Genomic DNA, 20,370 nt, shown 5'->3' with positions numbered 1-20,370 from the left:
GAAATCAGACTGTATATACCGTATTTTCAAGTAAACATTTCTAATGTGAAACAGCAGACTAAAACTTCCAGCATATGCTGTGAAAGTAAACTTATATTGAAAAAAAAATAATAATTAAAAATTTCATGTAAGAATTCATGTGGCACTTCAACTTTCTCTTCAACAAGGCTTACCATAGCAGCCTACATACATAGTAGGCCTAATATGCACTACTTCCTGAGACTTTCTGCTTTGGCTGTCCCAAAAAAATTTATTCGATCCGAATAAATACTGGAAATTGATTATTTGAGTGTGTAGAACTTGAAAAAAATATTCTCAACTCTTAGAAATCTATTATTTCATTGATATACTCGTAAATGTAAGGTGATGTTTTAGTCCCATTTGAATAACATGCTCTCTCTCCTTAGCAACAGTTTGTTTAGAGACTAAGATGGCATCGTAGCAACGGCTTACGTCACACTTACATCGCCCTATGGGTGATGAAGACATATTTGCAGTTGAAAAGAGAACATACAGCGTAGGGATTACGGATTAGATTAGATTGGATTAGAGTTCTTTATTCATGCAGGCCTATTTTACGTTACAATATAATACACTGCTGGCTTATACACTACCTAATTTAGATTGAATGGCAATATTTCTTATTATTGAACGAATTTTAAAAGATATGAAGAATTAATTAATGAGAATAGAGATTGAATGCAATTTTTGAATAACGAAATTGACCGAACGCAGTGAGCTCTATGTTATAGCTCGGATTTTCTTTCGTCTGTCTGTATGTAATGCATTTACGGCCAAACAAACGCGTTGATAGAATTCTATGAGATTTGGCAAGAATATTCCTTTCTTACTGCGCATCGATGTATACACCAACTTACACCTTTGTCTCGATATGGTGTAACTAAAAACTAGTTGCACTCAACTTCAAGCCACGAAATAAAATTATAATTAAGAAAGAAATGTTATTGTTGTGATCATGCTCTGATCTGATCGAATAATAAACACCGATTCTGGTAGAAGTAAGTAAGTATTCCTGAGAAATAAGCGATTCTACTACTGAAAAACTTTCTGTACCGGTATTCTAATATCAAGCCTCCATACCTACAATCTGATAATTTCATATTATAATAAGAAAACTATTTTCTTGAGCTTCGTGAAGCCAGTGATAGTTAAGCCAGTTACACACATAGATTTTTGGACGTTTGATTTTTTGCCGTCCTTATGAAATCTACCAGATTAAACGAGACTTGAAACTCTTGAATACATTATCTGTTTGCCAAGTTATGCAACTGTCGGAAGAGTATAATATTATAAAATAATATCCTCCCCATTAATACGCGACTGGAATAAGATTGATACGATATCAGAGAAAGTGCAAAATGCTAAAACTAAAGAAGACTTGTAAAATGCTGTGAGACCTCAAAATTAATCTATATGGTTCAAATTAGAAAAGAGATAAAGAAACTAAATTGCCATTCATCCCCATTTAAAAGCAGCTTCTCTTTGTCTCAGAAACAGAGTAACGGCTAGCAACAGTCACAGTTATAACATAGTTATTCAAAAGTATTTTTTGAGTATCTATAGTGAGGTCCACGTTATAATGGTAGTGTACGATTTGCAATGGTGTTGCTATCCTTGTCTATCGTTCAACAAATGTGAAAGAGTTAGGGGTTAGGTTTTATTAAGGTTATATTCAATGATGTTTTATTAGGATAGGTTAGGTTTTTGCTTTAAAATTGCAGTATGCTAGAAAGGGTCTAGGTAGAGTTATGATTTTTGATGTTTAAAAGGTAAAAAGATAGGTTAGGGGTTAGGATTTTGCTTTGAACCACATGTTTGTGAACATGTTCATGGAATGTACCACATCATGTCTGTGAACATGTTCATGAAATGAACCACATGTTTATGTTTTGTTCTAAAGACGATGAATAAATCTAAAGTATTAAATGTGAAAGGGTTAGAGGTTAGGTTTTATTTAGGTTATATTTTATAATGTGTTACTAGGATAGGTTAGGTTTTTGCTTTGAAATTGCAATATGCTAGAAGGGGCTAGGGTGCAGTTAGAGTTATGTTTTTTGATTTTTCAAATGTGAAAGGATAGGTTAGAGGGTTAGGATTTTGCTTTGAAATCTAAATTATTAAATGTGAATGGGTAAGGGTATAGTGGTTAGGTTTTTTTGGAATTATTTTTGATAGACTAATGTTCTATAAGGTTAGGTTAGGTTTTTGCTTTAAAATTGCAATATGCTAGAAAGGGCTAGGGTCCAGGTAGAATTATGCTTTTTGATATTTTAAAGGTGGAAAGATAGGTTAGGATTTTGCTTTGAAATTGCAGTAAGCTGGAAGGGATTAGAGGTTTTTCATCATTGGATAATAATATCTTCATCAAATAGAATGACGATTGGCTCCAGTTACAGTGCTCGGTAACCATCATCACAAAGAACGTTACATTCAAAGAACTGACTGAACGGAACGGGAAAAACCCGTTGCTAACGCAAGCGCGATACGGTGCTGTCTGAGACAGAGAGTGGTTTGTCCAAATTTGAATTAAATTGGTTATGTTCAAGATGGCACTGCTACTGAATCCGTATCACGAATATTCACGATTCATTCCGAGGTTTACCGAATGCTTCACTTGCCTCGGCTAGGTTCGGCTACTCTCGGATGAACTCGTGCAAAATTGGTTCAGACCTTCAGACAGGATTGTGAAGCAAATCCGTGCTAGCAAACCGATTCCCCTCCTCCGTTCCACTACCTCACCCAGCCCTGTTTTTGGGTTCACATCGGGGAATGAACACTGCTTTCCACCTCCACGCGTCTCGTCATCCCATTCGGTGCTGTATCAAGCAAGCCACTCTGGGATCTCAGGCACCGGCAGCAAAACATCAACGTTAAGTTTACGTAGATGAAAAATGTTGTGATGTAATTTAATGAGAATAAAATAAAAATATAATTATTTGAGTTGCAAATTCATCATTGTATAGGAAGTTGATTCAATTCAGGGGGTTCAATGAACCATTGAACACATAGGACGAGCCGCCACTGTTCCTTACATCATATTGAAGAGGTCAACTGGTCAAGGTTTACATCAATAAACAATACACTTTCAATTTCAATCTTTTATCTTTCTTTTACAAACTTACATTACATTATTCACCAGAGGTGTAATTTTCATAGTGTAACATTGTGTGTAACATTAGTAACATAGTGTAACATTCTCTATTTATACCTTATATACCTCCTTCTTCATCCATTACCCACATCTGTGGGATCGATGGCGTCATTACACAATAAAAACAACACTTTCATACTCAAGTCAAGATCAAGATGGCAGAAAGTGACTAAGTAGTTAAAATTTGAGTCAGATCATCACTCATGTATTCACGCACTTCATAGTAGGCTCTGACTCTCATAAATCCGGTCACCACTCTCTCAAAATCACGCAAATCCAACTGCTTCACTCCTGCAGGCAGTCTATTGAAGTAGCGTAATGCTGCACTCCCATAACACACCTGCGACCTCTGAAGACGTACCCTCGGGATGTCAAGCAGCTCTCGATGCCTACCTAGTGTTGTGATGGTGCACATCATTCCGAGTCAACAAACACAATTTCAAACACAATACAGTCCACTCAATTTTCCGGTTGGATTTACGACCCAACTGAGTCAGAATTCACAGCAGAGAACAGGCAACGCTGCTCTTCTATCTTTATCCATTGCCATTATAACGTGGACCTCACTATACCAAACGCATTCCACTTTCCTTGGTTGAGGTCGTACATGCCACAAAGTAGAAGGAATTTCTTCTCTGTGTACATGCTCATGCACATGCACCGCAACCTCCCATGAACGCAATCAATGAGCGTTTTGTCAACATGATAACTTGTTCAATCTAATCCAAGTGACGTCCACTTTTTAGTGATATAATAAATTATTCTTTATTTTATTTCAAAATTTTTCTTTTCCATTTATAAATAATCTTGAACTATCTATATAGTTTTCATGCTTTAAATCTAGAAAGTGTGTTCTAATACAATGTATTGGAACATGATTTATTTTAAAATGCTTAACTAGAACACTTACAGGTTAGGTGACAAGTTGGTTCAAAATGCTAACTTTATTAGGCGAAATTCATTTTTGGACTCTCAAAGATAGTAACTGTATTAGAGACACAGATTTTGGTGCTTTTAGGTAAGTTAAGCAAAACTTTCTTGTGACCTTGGGTAAAATTTAGTTTTGTCATAATCAACTGCCGAATGTAAGCCAACTTCAATAAATTGTAGATTTTTTCTTTTTTAATGAGTTTGAAAATTAGATCATAACTATAGTGAGGTCCACGTTATAATGCCAGTATTTGATCAACTTTGGTTGGCTGCACTTTAGTATATGGGCCGCGGAATCTAGCATTGGGACCTACATATTTTTTTATAGGTAGATTGATAGAGGATGTCAAGACTAGATTAACCATGTATAACATTGTTGTCGATTTCCAAGGATTGGGTGAAAAAACATGGTGGAAAGTACAACATTACTATATCAATTTTTATTTTTTATAATTTTTTTATGGCTACAATAGGTTTTAAAATGGTGCAATATCATGTAAAATTTGACGAGAGATCCACTGAAAACGTTTTCAGGTTTATAACTTCCGTAGTTTTTGAGATATTGCAGATATAAGAGCAAAAAAGTGCAAATTTTGGCTTCAAAAGAGGTTAACCTGTTTTCATGAAGATTGATAGGTATTTAAAACATTGGATTTAGTAGAATAATTTATTCTAAAGAAAAAATGTTTTGTCACTTGATAGCCTAAACTCAAAATTGTTTGAGATATCCTAGATTCCTAGATATCCTAGAATCCTAGATTAAGGAAAGCTTAGGTTAGGAGAAGCTTGGATCAGGAAAAGCGTAGGTTATGAAAAGCTTGGATTGGGAAAAGCTTAGGTTAGGAATAGCTTAGATTGGGTAAGGCTTAGGTTAGAAGAAACTAGTGTCAGGAAAAGCTCAGGCTAGGAAAAGCTTAGATTAGGAAGAATCTCAGGTTAGGAAAAGCTTAGATTAGGGGAAAAGCTCAAATTAGGGAAAAGCTCAGATTAGGAAAAAGCTTAGGTTAGTGAAAGCTTAGATTAGGAGAAGCTTGGATCAGGAAAAGCTCAGGTTAGGAAAAAGCTTAGATTAGGAAAAGCTTAGGTTAGTGAAAGCTTAAATTGATAGAAGCTTGAATCAGGACAAGCTTATGTTAGGAAAAGCTTAGGTTAGGGGCGGCTCAGGTTAGGTAAAGCTTAGATTGGGAGAAGCTTGGATCAGGAAAAGCTCACGTTAGGAAAAAAGCTTAGATTAGGAAAAGCTCAGGTTGTGAAAGCTTAGATTGGGAGAAGCTTGAATCAGGACAAGCTTAGGTTAGGAAAAGCTTAGGTTGGGAAAAGCTTAGGCTTAGATTAGAAAAAAGCTCAGTTTAGGAAATCTTGGTTTAATTTAATTATTTTTACAATCTTTTAAAGCTTCTGATTTGCATTGGATGCTGAATAGAACGTGATCTTTGATATCGGTCTGCACTATGCCTATGCATCATATTGAACTCTTCTAAAGCTGAAATAGTACATTTTCATTCCTTTTTTCCAAATATCTTGATAATATTTATAAAAGTTTCCAACCTCAAATCTATTTCAATGGATTCCCTGCAAAAATCTTAATGAGATTTAGCCAATTCAATAGTCACTAAAATTAGTAAAAAAATGATTACCGTAAATATGAATATAAAAGTATTGAATGTGCAATCTTTTTTTATTTTTCCAAATATCTCGAACAATTCTGAGTTTAGGCTATCAAGTGACTGAACATTTTTTCTTCAGAATTCATAATTTTACTAAATCCAATAGTTTAGAATACCTATTAATCACCATGAAAACAAGTTAACCTCTTTCAAAGCAAAAACTTTGCACATTTTTTGCAATATCTCAAAAACTACAGGAGTTACGAACCTGAAACCGGTTTCATTGGATTCCTCGTAAATTTTTACATAAGACTGCATTATTTTAAACCCTATTGTAGCCATAAAAAAAATTATGAAAATTGATATAAAAATGTTGAACTTACCACCATGTTTTCCACATGGAAATCGACAACAATGTTATACATGGTTGATCTCGTCTTGACCTCCTCTATCGATCTATGTAGGTCTCAATGCTAGATTCCGCGGCCCATATACTAAAGTGCCCCCTGCCATTATAAGGTGGACCACACTATAGTGACTTGCACTCGAGTATGTAGGCTACTTTAAGTATAAACTTTAAACAATGTTTAACCATCAACTCAACATTGAGTAGCCTACTTTAATCTTATTTAATTTATGTGGGTAGAGTAAAGATTGAAGTAACTGTTGACGAAGTTAGAGAGTTCATTATAAAATCATTTCCGGGATCTGATCCAATAGTTGAAAAATTGGCTATCAAGGGTGTAAATGCAAGTTTTAAATTCGGAATTGACTTTGACAAAAGAGCAGATATTGTGACTAGTTCTGTTTGGCCTAAAAACCTAGTCTTAAAGCGTTTTTTATTCAGGAGAGATTTCAAAAAGACTGTCAGTTAACTAAACCATGTACAGTAAAAAATGGACTATGCATGAATTCCGTGCAGATTGTAAATAAAATAGTAAAGTTTGTATAAATGTAAATGTTCAGTGTCAAAGAACCAAATTTAATTTGGTTTCTTCATTTGTTGACAATGTGTGTCCTGATGTATTGTGTATCAGTGAGCATCATCTGGTGAATTCTGAGACTTCTGAGACTGAATACTACTTTTCTGTTTCTTCCTTGAACTTGGCTGCCGTTTATGCTCGGACAAATCATAAAAATGGTGGTGCTGCTATTTATGTTAGAGAGAACTTGGATTGCAAACCAATTGACGTTATGCAGTATTGTGCTCCGGAGGTAAAAGCTCCCCAATCGGATTTCCGGGGGGAGCAGTGGCGAACCAGAACATGAAAGCAAGGCTGAAGAGTGTGAAGATCAGAACGTGGAATGCAAGAAGCCTCTTTGCATCGGGAAAGTTGGAAAATGTGGTGAAGGAAATGTCAAAACTCAGCATAAACATTCTGGGAATAAGCGATGTCAGATGGCCAGGCAGTGGTAAGTGTAGAATGAATAATGGAGTTTTCTATTACTCAGGAATAGATGACCCAAATCATCGGTATGGAGTGAGAGTAATTATAGATATGGCTACCAATGCATCAGTTCAGAGTTTTACACCATATTCAGAAAGAGTCATGATGTTACAAATAAAAACATGCACAGGACACCTGAACATCATACAAATATATGCACCAACTGCAGACTCGGAGGAAGTAGAAGTCGAGGAGTTCTATGCGAAACTGGAAACAATAATTGCAAGCACTAAGAAAAGTGATGTAACTATAGTAATGGGGGATTTTAATGCTAAAGTAGGAAAAGATAAGGTAGAAGCACATACAGGGGGTATGGACTGGGTGAGAGAAATGAGAGAGGTGAACGCTTAATACAATTTTGTCAGGATAAAGATCTAATGGTAGCAAACACCTACTTCAAGCTTCCATATCATAGATTGTACACCTGGGAATCTCCTGCTGATAATCCAAAAAATATTGTCAGAAATCAAATTGACTATATCCTCATCAATAATAGATATAGGAATGCAGTCACATCAACAAAAACCTATCCTGGGGCTGATATCAATTCAGATCACAACCCTGTAGTAGCCAAGTTGCATATTAAAATGAAAAAGATTACAAAACGACCAAGAAATTACATAGCCGCAAGACTTCTCAAAAACCCAAAAATCCGTGAAACTGTGAAGTGTGAGGTGAACAAAGCCATGAGAGAGTTTAATGTATCACAGGTAGACAATGTAGAAGGAAAGTGGGATAAGGTACAAGTGACCTTAAGAGAAGTAGCAATGAGTCACCTGGTAGATAAGGAACCCCAAAAGAAGAAGAAAGCATGGATGACATCTGAAATTCTGGATCTTATGGAAGAAAAGAAGGAAGAGCAAGGGAAAGGAGAAAGAATATAGAGAGCTACAGAAGAGAATTCAAAAGAGGATAAGAGAGGCTAAGGAAGAGTATCTGACATTGCAATGTGAAGAAATAGAAGTATTGGAGAAGAATTTTGACAGCTTCCATGTGCATAAGAAGGTTAAAGAGCTGGCTGGATGTCGCAAAAGCAGAGCGAGTACAAATATAATAAAGAATAAGGACAGGAGTATTATAACTGATGTGAAGGAAAAACTAAAGAGATGGAAAGCATATCTCTCAGAGCTCTTCCAAGACGAAAGACCGGTAAGACCAGTTGTAGAGAGAGGGGAAGTACATTTGAAGATATTGAGATCGGAAGTGGAATATGCTCTAAAAGTGATGAAAGCAGATAAAGTTGCAGGTCCAGATCAGATCCCCATAGAGATCATCAAGCTCTTTGATGAAGATGTAATTGATATTCTTGTGAACCTCTTTAATTATATTTATGAGAAGGGAGAAATCCCCTCACAATGGTTGATCTCCACTTTTGTACTCATTACTAAGAAACCTAACCCAAGGGAGTGCACTGATTATAGATCTATTGCGCTTATGAGCCATACCCTAAAGTTGTTTCTAAAAATTATACACAAAAGGATATATAGAAAACTTGAGGAAGGGATAAGCAATACCCAATTTGGGTTTCGAGAAGGGCTTGGAACAAGATAGGCTCTCTTTGGGGTTAATGTGCTTTTCCAGAGATGCCTAGACATGAATCAAGACGTTTATGCCTGTTTCATAGATTTTGAAAAGGCATTTGACAAGGTAAGGCATGGAGTGATGTACAGGTTGCTTGACAACAAGGGCATTGATGAGGGTGATATAAAAATAATCAGCAATCTTTATTGGGGTCAGAAGGCGGCTGCAAGAATAGAGAATCAATTGACCAAGGAAATTGAGATCCACCGAGGGGTAAGACAGGGCTGTATTTTGTCTCCACTCCTTTTTAATGTCTACAGCTAAGCTATCTTCAATGAAGTCTTGGAGGAGGAGTTGGCGGGCATAATAATAAATGGAGAAGCCATAAATAATATAAGGTATGCTGATGACACTGTCTTGTTGACAAGCAATATGGAGGATATGCAAAGATTGATCCAAAAATTGCATGACAGGTGTGGTGAATTTGGTTTGAAATTGAATCTGAAGAAAACAAAATTAATGGTGGTCAGGAAAGCCTTAAATAGACAAATTCAGACAAACCTAATGGTGGACGGTACAGTCATAGAGAGGGTCCATAAGTATAGATATCTGGGGACGTGGGTAGAGGAAAGTGGGGATTCGACAGGAGAGATAAGAAAAAGGATTGAGATGGCCAGATCGACATTTGTGAAAATGAAAAAATTGTTCACGAGCCAGGACATAAATATAGAATTGAAAATGAGGATGTTACACTGTTACATGTTTTCCACCCTCTTGTATGGGATGGAATCATGGACCCTCAAAAAGAGTCATATGGATAAGTTGGAAGCCTTTGAGATGTGGTGCTACCGCAGGATGTGGCGGATACTGTGGATGGATAGAGTCACCAACATGGAAGTCCTAGGGAAAATGAAGAAACAATGTGAAATTGTTTACACCATAGAAAAGAGAAAACTCCTGTATCTTGGACATCTAGTGAGAAGCCACAAATATATAACCCTGCAGAATATAGTTCAAGGAAAAATCAGCAGAAAAAGGAGTGTTGGAAGGTGACGTGTTTCCTGGCTTAAAAATTTGAGGGATTGGTTTGACTGCAGCAGCAAAGACTTGTTTCGAGCGGCAGTGAATAAGATCTGGATTGCTGTGCTGATAGCGAACCTCTGATAGGAGATGCACTAATAGAAGAAGAAGAGTATTGTGCTGAATTTGAAATTGAACTTGCCTGTGTGGAGATCAGTGCCTTGTCCACCATTGTAGTTTCTGTTTACCATGCACCGTGTGGAAACCTCAAGTACTTCTTGGAGATGATGGATGGATGTTTACAGTTTCTGTCTAAGCTGGGTAAAAATCTCATACTGGGAGGAGACATGAACATACATCTGGAAGTGGAGGGTAATAACTACTCTGCCTTGAAATTTCTTCTACAAAGTCATGGTCTTTTCATTTCTAACCGTGAACCTACACGTGGCAGCTTCTGTTTGGATACAATTGCTACATCCCTGAATACTTGGGAGTATAAAGTTACCATAATTGATCCCGTTATTGCTGATCATGATGCAGTGGTGATGGACCTGCACCTGGAAATGTTGAGTGATTCTGCAACTAGTCCGCCTGACTTTGGACTTACCTCATATTGATCCATCAGGGAAGATCAACTGCCTCTCTTCAAGGCTGCACTTGTAGGTGTTGACTGGAGCAGTTTTCTTACTTGCTATCAGCCTGAAACTACATTTTGCACTTTCTTCGACACTTTCATGGATGGTCATTTTCCTACAAAAATCAGAAATTCCTGAGGACCCACAAGGAAACATAGGCGGTCTGACAGGACTCGTGATGATAAATCATGGTACACGCCGAGACTGTCTCAGATCAGAAATTTGATTGTAGTATTGCATGCTAGGGTTCGGCTCAGCAATGATGAAGAGGATAGACTCCATCTATGCAGTCAGTGCTTGAGAGCTAAGAAAATATATCGAGCTGAGATTGATGCTGCAAGAAAAACAGCCAACATGATCAGAATTGAATCTGCAGCTAATCCCTGTAAAGCTACCTGGAACCTTGTGAATCATTTATCCAAAGTCTGCTCAAGGCACAAATGTAAAGCAACACCAAATGAGTTTAATGGCTTTTTCATTGGAGAGCCTTCATTGGATGATGTGCCTTATAATGCTCTGCGCTGCAGCAGCAACAATCCACGACTTGAAAGGTGGAAGAAAATTAGGCCCTCAGATGTTGTTCAAGCTATAAACAGCTTCAAAAACTCTCCTAGCCCTGACATATATGGAGTCACAGTTGGTGTGATGAGGTTTGTTGCAGACGAGATTGCTGTGCCCTTGTCTCATGTGCTTGACGTTTATTTGAGTCATGGCTGTTTCCCTGATGCACTGAAGTTGTCACGCATAATACCAGTCTACAAGAAGGGAGACCCTGAGTCTATGAAGAACTATCGACCTATATCAATCATTCCTGTAATGGGTAAGGTGTTTGAGACCCTAATGAAGGAGCAACTGGTGTCCCACTTTGAAGAAACCACCTGTTCTCAGATGCTCTGCATGGCTTTAGACATGGAAGGTCAACGGTTATGGCTGTCTCAGGAATGATTGACTGCATTGTTGAGGCCTTTGAGAGGAGGGATTATGTGCATCTGGTCCTAGCAGATCTAAGCAAGGCTTTTGATTGTGTACCTCATGGGATCCTTCTGAAGAAGCTTGAGAGTTTTGGACTGTGTGGTAATGTCTTGGTGACACTCATCTCCTACTTAGCTGGAAGGAAACAAATTGTGTCCATTGGTGGTGCTTTCTCCCAGCCCATAAGGTTGGATCATGGCGTGCCACAGGGATCAGTGATGGGCCCTCTACTCTTCCTGGTCGCAATCAATGACCTTGGACTCATTGGACCTGTCCTTATGTTCGCAGATGACACCACAATCTACTTAAGGGGGCAGACGGTAGAAGAGGCAGAATTACACACACAGAGAGTTTTTAGTAGTTCCAAACAGTGGTTTGCTGAAAATAGATTCTGCTTAAATGAGGGAAAGACCCAACAACTGGTCTGTGGACTCCGTTGCCTTGCTGACTCTGCCCACCAGGCTAATGTGAAGCTCCTGGGTTTCATCATTGACTTGAGGTTATCATGGGCGGGTCACATCAAGGGAGTTTGTTCCAGGCTGGAACAGGTGGTCTATCTTTTGTGCAGACTGAGGACCCTTCTCAGCTGGAAGGACTTGATCATGGTCTATCATGCTCTCTTCCATTCCCATCTTCTTTATGGACTTTTACTGTGGGGACATGCAGCGGGCTGCAAGAGTGTGCTGATGCTCCAGAAGAAGGCACTTTGAGTAATCACATCAGTGGGGTATTGTGAGCACTGTCGACCCATCTTTATGCAACTGGGCATCCTCATGATCTACAACCAGTACATACTCTTCAGTTTGCTGCATGTCAAGTACACCGAGAGCAGTCAAGTCCTTAGATCGGATCTTCACGGTTATAATACAAGGAGGAGGTTTGCAATGGATATTCCACCCTGCAGAACTAGTAAGAAGAAAGACTGTTTCCCCCATTTTTGCCCTTCACTTGTTCAATGACCTACCTGTCAATGTGAGGAATCTGCAAGGAAGTGACTTCAAATTTAAAATAGTGACATGACTGAAGAATAACCCATTCTACACCATGAGTGAATATTTCGATGCACACAATGACAACATAGCCTGACCTGTCATCTTAGAAGTAAATTCATGATGCCATCTATCCAGTTCACTGGTCTTTGATGAAGAAAAAGGAATAAGGAATTATTAACTTGGGCAGGTTTTGTTTTTCAGGAATTTTATGATATTTCAGTGACTGCTGAAGATCAAGTCAATCTATACTTCTATTAGCTTATATATTTTTTTTTGAACTGATCCTTGAGTTTAAGTAAAACGTTGCATTCACTGAGAGCAACTGATTAAGTATGTCCTAGGTACCCAACAATATATCAGGTCATTGATATGCTTCCAAATATAATATGAGTAGGCCAATAATCAATTATTTGTGTCTAGTTCATCTGCATGAAGCATTATTCCTGAAATTAATTTAGATTCTTTATAAATACCTTTAATTTTGTAGTTTGCACCATAGTTTTAACGTCTATAATAATTTATAGCTTCTTTCTATTTCTGCACATTTGCTTAACCTCAAGAAGGAATACTCAAGTATGCTTTTGCCAGCATTATTTTTAGGGAATGCTATGAGTGAGTACCTAAGTATTAGACAAAAGCATTTCAAGAACAATTATTTGGCTTATTATTGTTACATCTGTCTTCTATCTACCTATGATAAACAATTTACACGATATAGAATAATAAATATTATCAATGTAAGAATTGTAGGAGTTAAACCACAGTCCCTCTAAGCCCACACTTGACTCAATCCTGAATCTGCCATTTATAATAACCGGAGATAATATGCTCTTCATTTTTTATGTTTCACATGGACAATGATTGTGGATGGACTTTGAGATCTTACAATGATCTATTATATAGAATATATTAGAATAGAAACTTTATTAAATAAAAGCTTAAATGGGATATTTTTATTATATAGGGTAGCATATTACAATAAATTGTATTTTATTATAGGTCTATCAATTGAAGAAAAACTTTGGTGTGTTTTCAGGTATCACGATAAAAAGAGTAGTACCGACAATATACTGTTTGCTGGTAAAAAAAGTTATACAGAAAACAGAAATGCTCTTTGGAGTCCAGGAAACAAACGGCCAGTACGTCTTAAAGACTCATTAAAGGAATTTGAGGTAAATATACAAAGTTTTAAGATATAAATTATTTTGCAATTGCATAGTTACAGTAGAAGAAAGTTGAAACGTTTACTAAAAAAAATTGCTGTTTTGGAGTGTTTTTCTGAGGGTTTCGAGGAATTAAGGAGTAGAGAGCCTATTAAAATTTTGCTTTATAGAATTTGAAAATATTATACTGTGCTCACTTATCTTGTCTTATTGAAATCTTCTAATGTTGTATGACTTGCTTTATAATGAGTATTATTCTTTGTTCACAATCTGCGATCAGGGGGGGGGGTAAGTTTTGGATTGTACTTGTTGGTCCTACTCCAATTATTTTAATGTGTGCATAATTTTAATATTGCATAATATTAATTGCATTTTTCAATCTGATTCACTCATAATATTCTTTTTAATGATGTAATTCTTTTAAAACACACCAGTTAATAAATCTGTCAAGTTCTTTCGCGTATAATAAACCACTATTATTATAGATAACATGGTGCCTTTTTGGTCATGTTCCATTCACTTTATTTTACCTAAAGAAATCTTGACTTGATTTGCTTAATCGATTACTAGAAGCTCGATTTACTATAAATACTTTATTGCATAAGTTCATTGGGTGATAGTCTTGATTGAAGATTCAGTTCTAAATTTGAGTTTCCACTATACTGATTACAGGTTTTCTAATCAGTCTATAATTTTTATTATATCACTTTCTTTAAATTAATGTTATTCTAATCATGATTGAGGTATTTAATCAAGTTAATTAGGTAAATTGTGTCACCTGGTCATATGGGACATAATGAATCATATATTTATCTCATATTGATCAGGATTTTAAAGCTTTTAAATTAAAAGTTCAATGAACAGTATCTTGTCTTTGAAAAATCTTTGTCATCGACAGAAAGATTGTTTATTTTATTTGTTGTCAATATTAACGTTAGCTTCTCTCTGTTTCTAATAACAAATGTGCTGCATGTGTGACAGATGAAAATATGTACTTGAAATGTCTTTCATGTTTGGCATTGACTGAGTTTATATTAATACCCAAAATTTAGCTTTTGAGGGAAAAGTCCGGCTGTTCTGGTGAAAGGGATAGATTTTGCTCTTGTTTTATAATACAGTTTTTCTGTTGCAGTTCGGGCAGTATAAGAGAATTGTATTATAGAATAAGACGGTATCTGAACCCATTTCATTAGATCAGTTATTTTGATTTTTTTAAATTAATAATTAATGTTGTGTTTTCAACCAGTGAATGCCAAAGGGGGAAGCCATCTTCAAAAGGTAGGTTTTATCCTTTTTGTGTTTTCTTTTTATATTTTCCATAACCACAAAGATTGTATCTTCAGCAGCAAGCGAGTAGCTTCCTCATTAACTTCATTTTAATATTGTGTTTATATATATATATTATATATATATATATATGATGTATGTATATGTATATATGATGTATGTATATGTATATATGATGTATGTATGAAAATATATGATATATATATATGTGTTTATATATATAGGTTTTATTTTATTAACCTATATATATATATATATATTTCTATATATATATAGGCTATATTTATATTTTACCTTTTTGGAATAGAGAAAAATTAATATTTATCATATTCAATCATGTAAAACCGAAAGATACCAATTAATTAAAGCTCTAGTTATTCTGTTCTCTTTTGTTATCATAGTTCTTTTTCTTCCTTACAATTGAATCACTTATTTGTTTCTAAAACATCAAATTTCATACAATATTCTTTTGGTAACAGGAATATCTGGATACTTTAAGAGTTGTGTATAAGGAATGGCGCGACTGTTCAACATTGCAACTTATGTTCAATACTGGTCTCCTTGCCAACATAATTTTGAACCCTCTCAGCGGCGATGTAAGAGAAATTACATTCGACAAGTACATGGTCGGCAAACTTCAGTCAGAATATGTGGCTGACGGTAAGAACTAATCTTATTGATGCTTTCTGATGAGATAATTTCATCTGTAACACTACATCACTGTTACAGCTCCATTATTATTACTTCATTAGCACTAAGAAAACTAGGTGAGAACCAATAGAATAAACTCAAATGTTTTATTACATTTATCTGCTGTACAGTAGATAAAAGTAGTATAGTAAGAATGTTTTAGCAACGTTTTAGAAATCTTAGCTAAACGTTTTTTGGGTGCAAATTTCAAACAGAAATTCTAATTTGAATTGTTTTTATGTGATAAATAAAAATGAAATTGGTTTAGAGCTCCATTAAAAGCTCCAATGGTAGGTAGTTAATAGAGGATAAAAAACATTTACTAGAGGATGCTGTAGTAGTCTTCAATCATTTCATGGATTGATTGATATCATAAAAGTTTATACACATTTCGCCTGCCTAAAAGCAGTAGTTAAATCAGATCAGAAATTCTGAAATTGATCAGGTGTGACCATGAGAACTCTGATACTAGACCACCGCCAGCTAGGTCATTCAATATTTATTGCATTGATAACATATTCACCTAGGTATTTGAATTATTGTACTAGCAATAATTTATCAATTATTATTAAATAAGTACATCCCATTTGTATTTAATAGAGCTATTTAATTGCAATATTTTGCTATGAGCATCAACTTGAAATTCTTCCCATTACTAGATAGTCTGTCTCATGATCATTAAGGCTCTACTCACACTACCGCGACTCAAATCGTACGGCTCCAGTCGCAAGTACCTTTATTTTGGACCTTTCAACTTGACTTATTCAAAATATAGGCTTGACTTGAATTATAGGCTTATCCTTATCAATTTTTTAAATGGTATAAAATAGGAAATTCTACCACTTTTCCAACAAATTTTAGCGTGCTCTCGTTTATATTCACGCTATTTCACTTCAAAACTTAGTCTCAATTTTTAACATCTAGGATACTCAAGTCTCACGTCGCTTGGCGACCTGCATGTCGAGTCGCCAAGTATCCTATATGTACGAGAAGTGAGGTTAGGATTTTAAGTGTAGTAGCGTGAATATGAACGTGAAAACGTTTAAAATTGTTGAAAAAGGTGTAAAATTTTTTATTTTATGTCATTATAAAATTGCGTACGAGAAGTGAGATTAGGATTTTAAGTGTAGTAGCGTGAATATGAACGTGAAAACGTTTAAATTTGTTGAAAAAGGTGTAAAATTTTTTATTTTATGTCATTATAAAATTGCTTGAAAAAAAGCCTATAATTGAACAATATTGAATCAGTAAAGGTCTGAAAAACTGTTACTCGTGACTGGAATCGTACGATTTGAGTCGCGGTAGTGTGAGTAGTGTCTTAGTCTTACTATATACGAGTGCTATAATATGGCTTAAAATTCTACTCCATATCACCATATCTCGTTATATAATATTGTTCATTAATTCGTTACATTTAAATCATTTCCTAATCCATTACTACAATATATTGAATAAAGCAACATGTTCTACTTATTCAATATACTTACAATATTGACAGAATCCAAGGGCAGGGCAGTGGACTGTGGATGATAGTTGGTATAAATACCTACAAATAAATCTTTGAATTCTGTACATAAAAATACTGATAGCTTGAAGTGTGGTAAGTACGCCAATAAAAGACTAAATGAATCAACAATATAAGATTTATAATAATAATATGATAATAGTAGGCAGATGGCCATACAAAAACAATTGTGTCAAGTATCTTGGGATCAATAAATAATGATAGGCAGGTGGCCACATACAAACATTGAATCAAATATCTTGAGATCAATAAAATAATAATAGGCAGATGGCCACATACAAAAACAATTGTAAGTAGGTTAAGTCTTTGAATCTTTGAATAATAATAGGCAGATGGCCACATACAAAAACAATGAGTCAAATCTTGGAAAAATTACAACATGTGAAATAATGTAGAGAACTACAAAATTTAAAAGAAATTAGGTCAATGACATTAATGACCATTGAAGTCTGACAATAAATGCAAAGGTAGTAATAATGATGCCTGAAATGAATATAAATCGAGTGCTATAATGAAAGTTATTACTAAGGTACAATAATAATGATTAAAAATGACAATAAGCTGTAAAAATGCTCAGCAAGTAACGTATACAAATATATGCGGCATAGGCCTTCAGTGATTTGAATGTCAAAATAGACTTCGACCAAACAATTAATAGGCGTTACTGGCCTTAAAATATCACTTAAGAGCTAAGGGTAGCTAATAAATACAATGAGGACAGTCCAGGTTGAATATAGGCGACATGGGCCTTCAATGAATTGAATGTCAAGACAGACATCAATTAGAACGAGTAATAGGCGACAGTGGCCTTCAATGAATTGAATGTCAAGACAGACATCAATTAGAACGAGTAATAGGCGACAGTGGCCTTCAATGAATCACTTGTAAAGCCAAGGGTAGCTGTCAAATCCAAAGAATAATTGCTACAATTGAATACAATTATATAGGCGTCAGTGGCCTCAGAAAATCACTTGTGAAGTCAAGGGTAACTGTTAAATACAATGAATTAATAGGCGTCGGTGGCCTTAGTGAATTGCATGTCAAGATAGACATTAATCAAATAATAAGTAGGCGTCAGTGGCCTCAGTGAATTGAATGTCAAGATAGACATTAATAAAACAATAAGTAGGCGTCAGTGGCCTCAGTGAATTGAATGTCAAGATAGACATTAATAGATCAATTAATAGGCGTCGGTGGCCTCAGTGAGTTGAATGTCAAGATAGACATTAATAAAACAATAAATAGGCGTCAATGGCCTCAATGAATCACTTGTAAAGCCAAGGGTAGCTATCAAATCCAATGAATTAATAGGCGTCGGTGGCCTTAGTGAATTGAATGTCAAGATAGACATTAATAAAACAATAATGATGCATACGTAAATGAAAATTGAAAAGAACGATTTACATAACCTGAATAAAATTTTGAAGAGGAGATGCGGCAGGCAGACAGGCAATGACTCCGCAATACCAACAGGAACAGGACATCAGCAAGCGATGAAGTGATCTGGCCATGCGATGACAAGCATGGAAACGTCCACTACAGCAGGCGAATCCCCCAATGGAAAAGTAGGCTGGAGCGAGTAGAATTCCAAACAAATAATCCGATCTTCAAATTGTGGAATTTTTGGCTTGATTTCCAAACGGTAGAGATGATGCACTTGAAAGCTGAGATTCACGAGGTGAAGCCAATTGTAGAAAAATGGCAACTGAAGCTTACACGAGGTTGTAATTTTTGACAAAGTTTATCCAATTTTAACAGAGTAACTGAGTGAAGAACTCGATGAATAATTGAATCACACTGAAGAATGGAACAAACGAATTAATTTGAAGAATAATTCACACTTTAAAAACGTTTTGTAAGTCCGATGAATTCAGATGAAAGGTTTAGACCGAGCGCAGGAAGCACACTCGACTATCCACCATTGAAAAGACACGGAGACGATGCCAGCTACAATGAAAAAGGCAAGCTGCCGGATGTGTTAGAAACGTAGGCAAAGCGCTCGCAACCGAATGGTGAAAAAGTAACAAATAACTAAAAAGGTAAGATGCCTAAAGACAAGATTAAATTGTAAAAAATCGAATAGTACAAATATTAAAATTGCAACAGCAAATAATCCGACGAAAAAGTATGAATAAAAGTATAGAAAACCAACTTGACTAAAGCAGTACCGCAAACCGACTGTGACGTCACTGGTCAGCGCAGACAGACAAAATGACGACATGATGTCTATGTAGTAGCGGAACGAGTAACAAGTGGAACCGTTCCAATAAATGCTTTGTCAGATTTTACATAAACTGGGCCCCTTGTGCCATATGGGGGTATGGCACAATAAGAAAAAATAAGAAATATGTAAAATCTGGCAAGGCAATTGGAAATTGATACCTGGGCCCCATGTGAGAACCAGGGGGAAGAAACAATGAAACCTGAAAATACAACATGAACCATAAGAGCAAGGGGATTAACTAGAATCCTCATCAATGGGAAGAGGTGCTAAACTCGAAATAGCTCTCTTAAAAGTGCCAGAGGGAGTGAGAACAGTGACAACACGAACCTTGTCGTCCTTACCGGGATGAACTTCAGTAATGCGCGCCAGCTTCCAAGTGGACTGCGCGGAACCAGGATCCTTCAAGATGACAACCGTACCGACCTTCAAATTTTCATAATTGTTTAACCATTTGCCTTTTTTCTGAAGAGTGGTTGAGGAGTGGGTCTTTTTTCTGAAGAGTGGTGGAGAAAAAGTATGAGATTTGGGGCCGCCTACACAGATGGAAATAGGACCGGCGTAATCCAAACCACAATTATGAAAGTGAGCATTAGCCTGAATGCGGGCCGCTGGTAAACTACCCATGATTTGCTCAGAACGAAGAGCCGAAAAGCAAAAACACAATATGCAATGCCGCAATACACTTTTGATGGTGCGACGGGTGGAGGGAACCAAAATCGTTGTCTTACACTGGCCATGGTGGCCTGCACACCAGCATGACTTAGACGACGATGGTGAGCAACAATCAATGCACGAGTGAATTTGTGATTGCTGGGCAACAATATTTGATGTTTGTAATCAAGGAAGCATTTGCATTTTGCAAACGTCCACCAACTCTGAGCAGAGAATCTGAATGAACGAATGGTGACAAGGCTTTAATAGAACTATTAGGCAATAGCTCCTGATTTTGACGCAATGCTTTAAGTTCGGCAGAGAAAGCTTCTTCTTGAATAGATTTGAAGATACAATTTTCAGCTTCTGAAATTTCAGAGATAGTTAATTGACCAAAACGCGGAGTGACGGAATTTTGTTTTTTACAATTATGAATGAACCATAGAACATATGCTGTTGTATGAACGATTTTGTGATAGGTGGAGCAACTATTGATTATATCTGAAATAACATCATTACGAGACGAGGTAGTA

The 20,370-nt window shown here is 36.2% G+C and overlaps 1 protein-coding gene across 1 annotated transcript; it reads left to right on the top strand.

Moving 5' to 3' along the window:
• The first annotated feature begins 3,849 nt into the window (after positions 1-3,849).
• LOC120351378 (WD repeat-containing and planar cell polarity effector protein fritz-like) lies at positions 3,850-15,433 on the top strand. Its single transcript, XM_039428403.1, has 4 exons — positions 3,850-4,013; positions 4,055-4,190; positions 13,334-13,469; positions 15,227-15,433. The coding sequence occupies exons 2-4, from the start codon at positions 4,108-4,110 to the stop codon at positions 15,416-15,418; spliced, it is 411 nt and encodes a 136-aa protein (XP_039284337.1). The 5' UTR covers positions 3,850-4,013; positions 4,055-4,107; the 3' UTR covers positions 15,419-15,433.
• The last annotated feature ends 4,937 nt before the right edge of the window (positions 15,434-20,370 follow it).

Source organism: Nilaparvata lugens, chromosome 5 (assembly GCF_014356525.2).
Source record: "Nilaparvata lugens isolate BPH chromosome 5, ASM1435652v1, whole genome shotgun sequence".
Taxonomy (NCBI): domain Eukaryota; kingdom Metazoa; phylum Arthropoda; class Insecta; order Hemiptera; family Delphacidae; genus Nilaparvata; species Nilaparvata lugens.
The sequence above is the reverse complement of the archived record's forward strand: the minus strand, read 5'-3'. Positions and strand labels throughout refer to the sequence as shown.

Bases quoted from the DNA above. Each gene is read 5' to 3' on its own strand.
- LOC120351378 (XM_039428403.1), top strand. From the start codon at position 4,108: ATGCTAACTTTATTAGGCGAAATTCATTTTTGGACTCTCAAAGATAGT. The intron at 4,191-13,333 runs GTAAGTTAAGCA...GTGTGTTTTCAG, and splicing joins ACAGATTTTGGTGCTTTTAG to GTATCACGATAAAAAGAGTA. The intron at 13,470-15,226 runs GTAAATATACAA...TTTTGGTAACAG, and splicing joins ACTCATTAAAGGAATTTGAG to GAATATCTGGATACTTTAAG.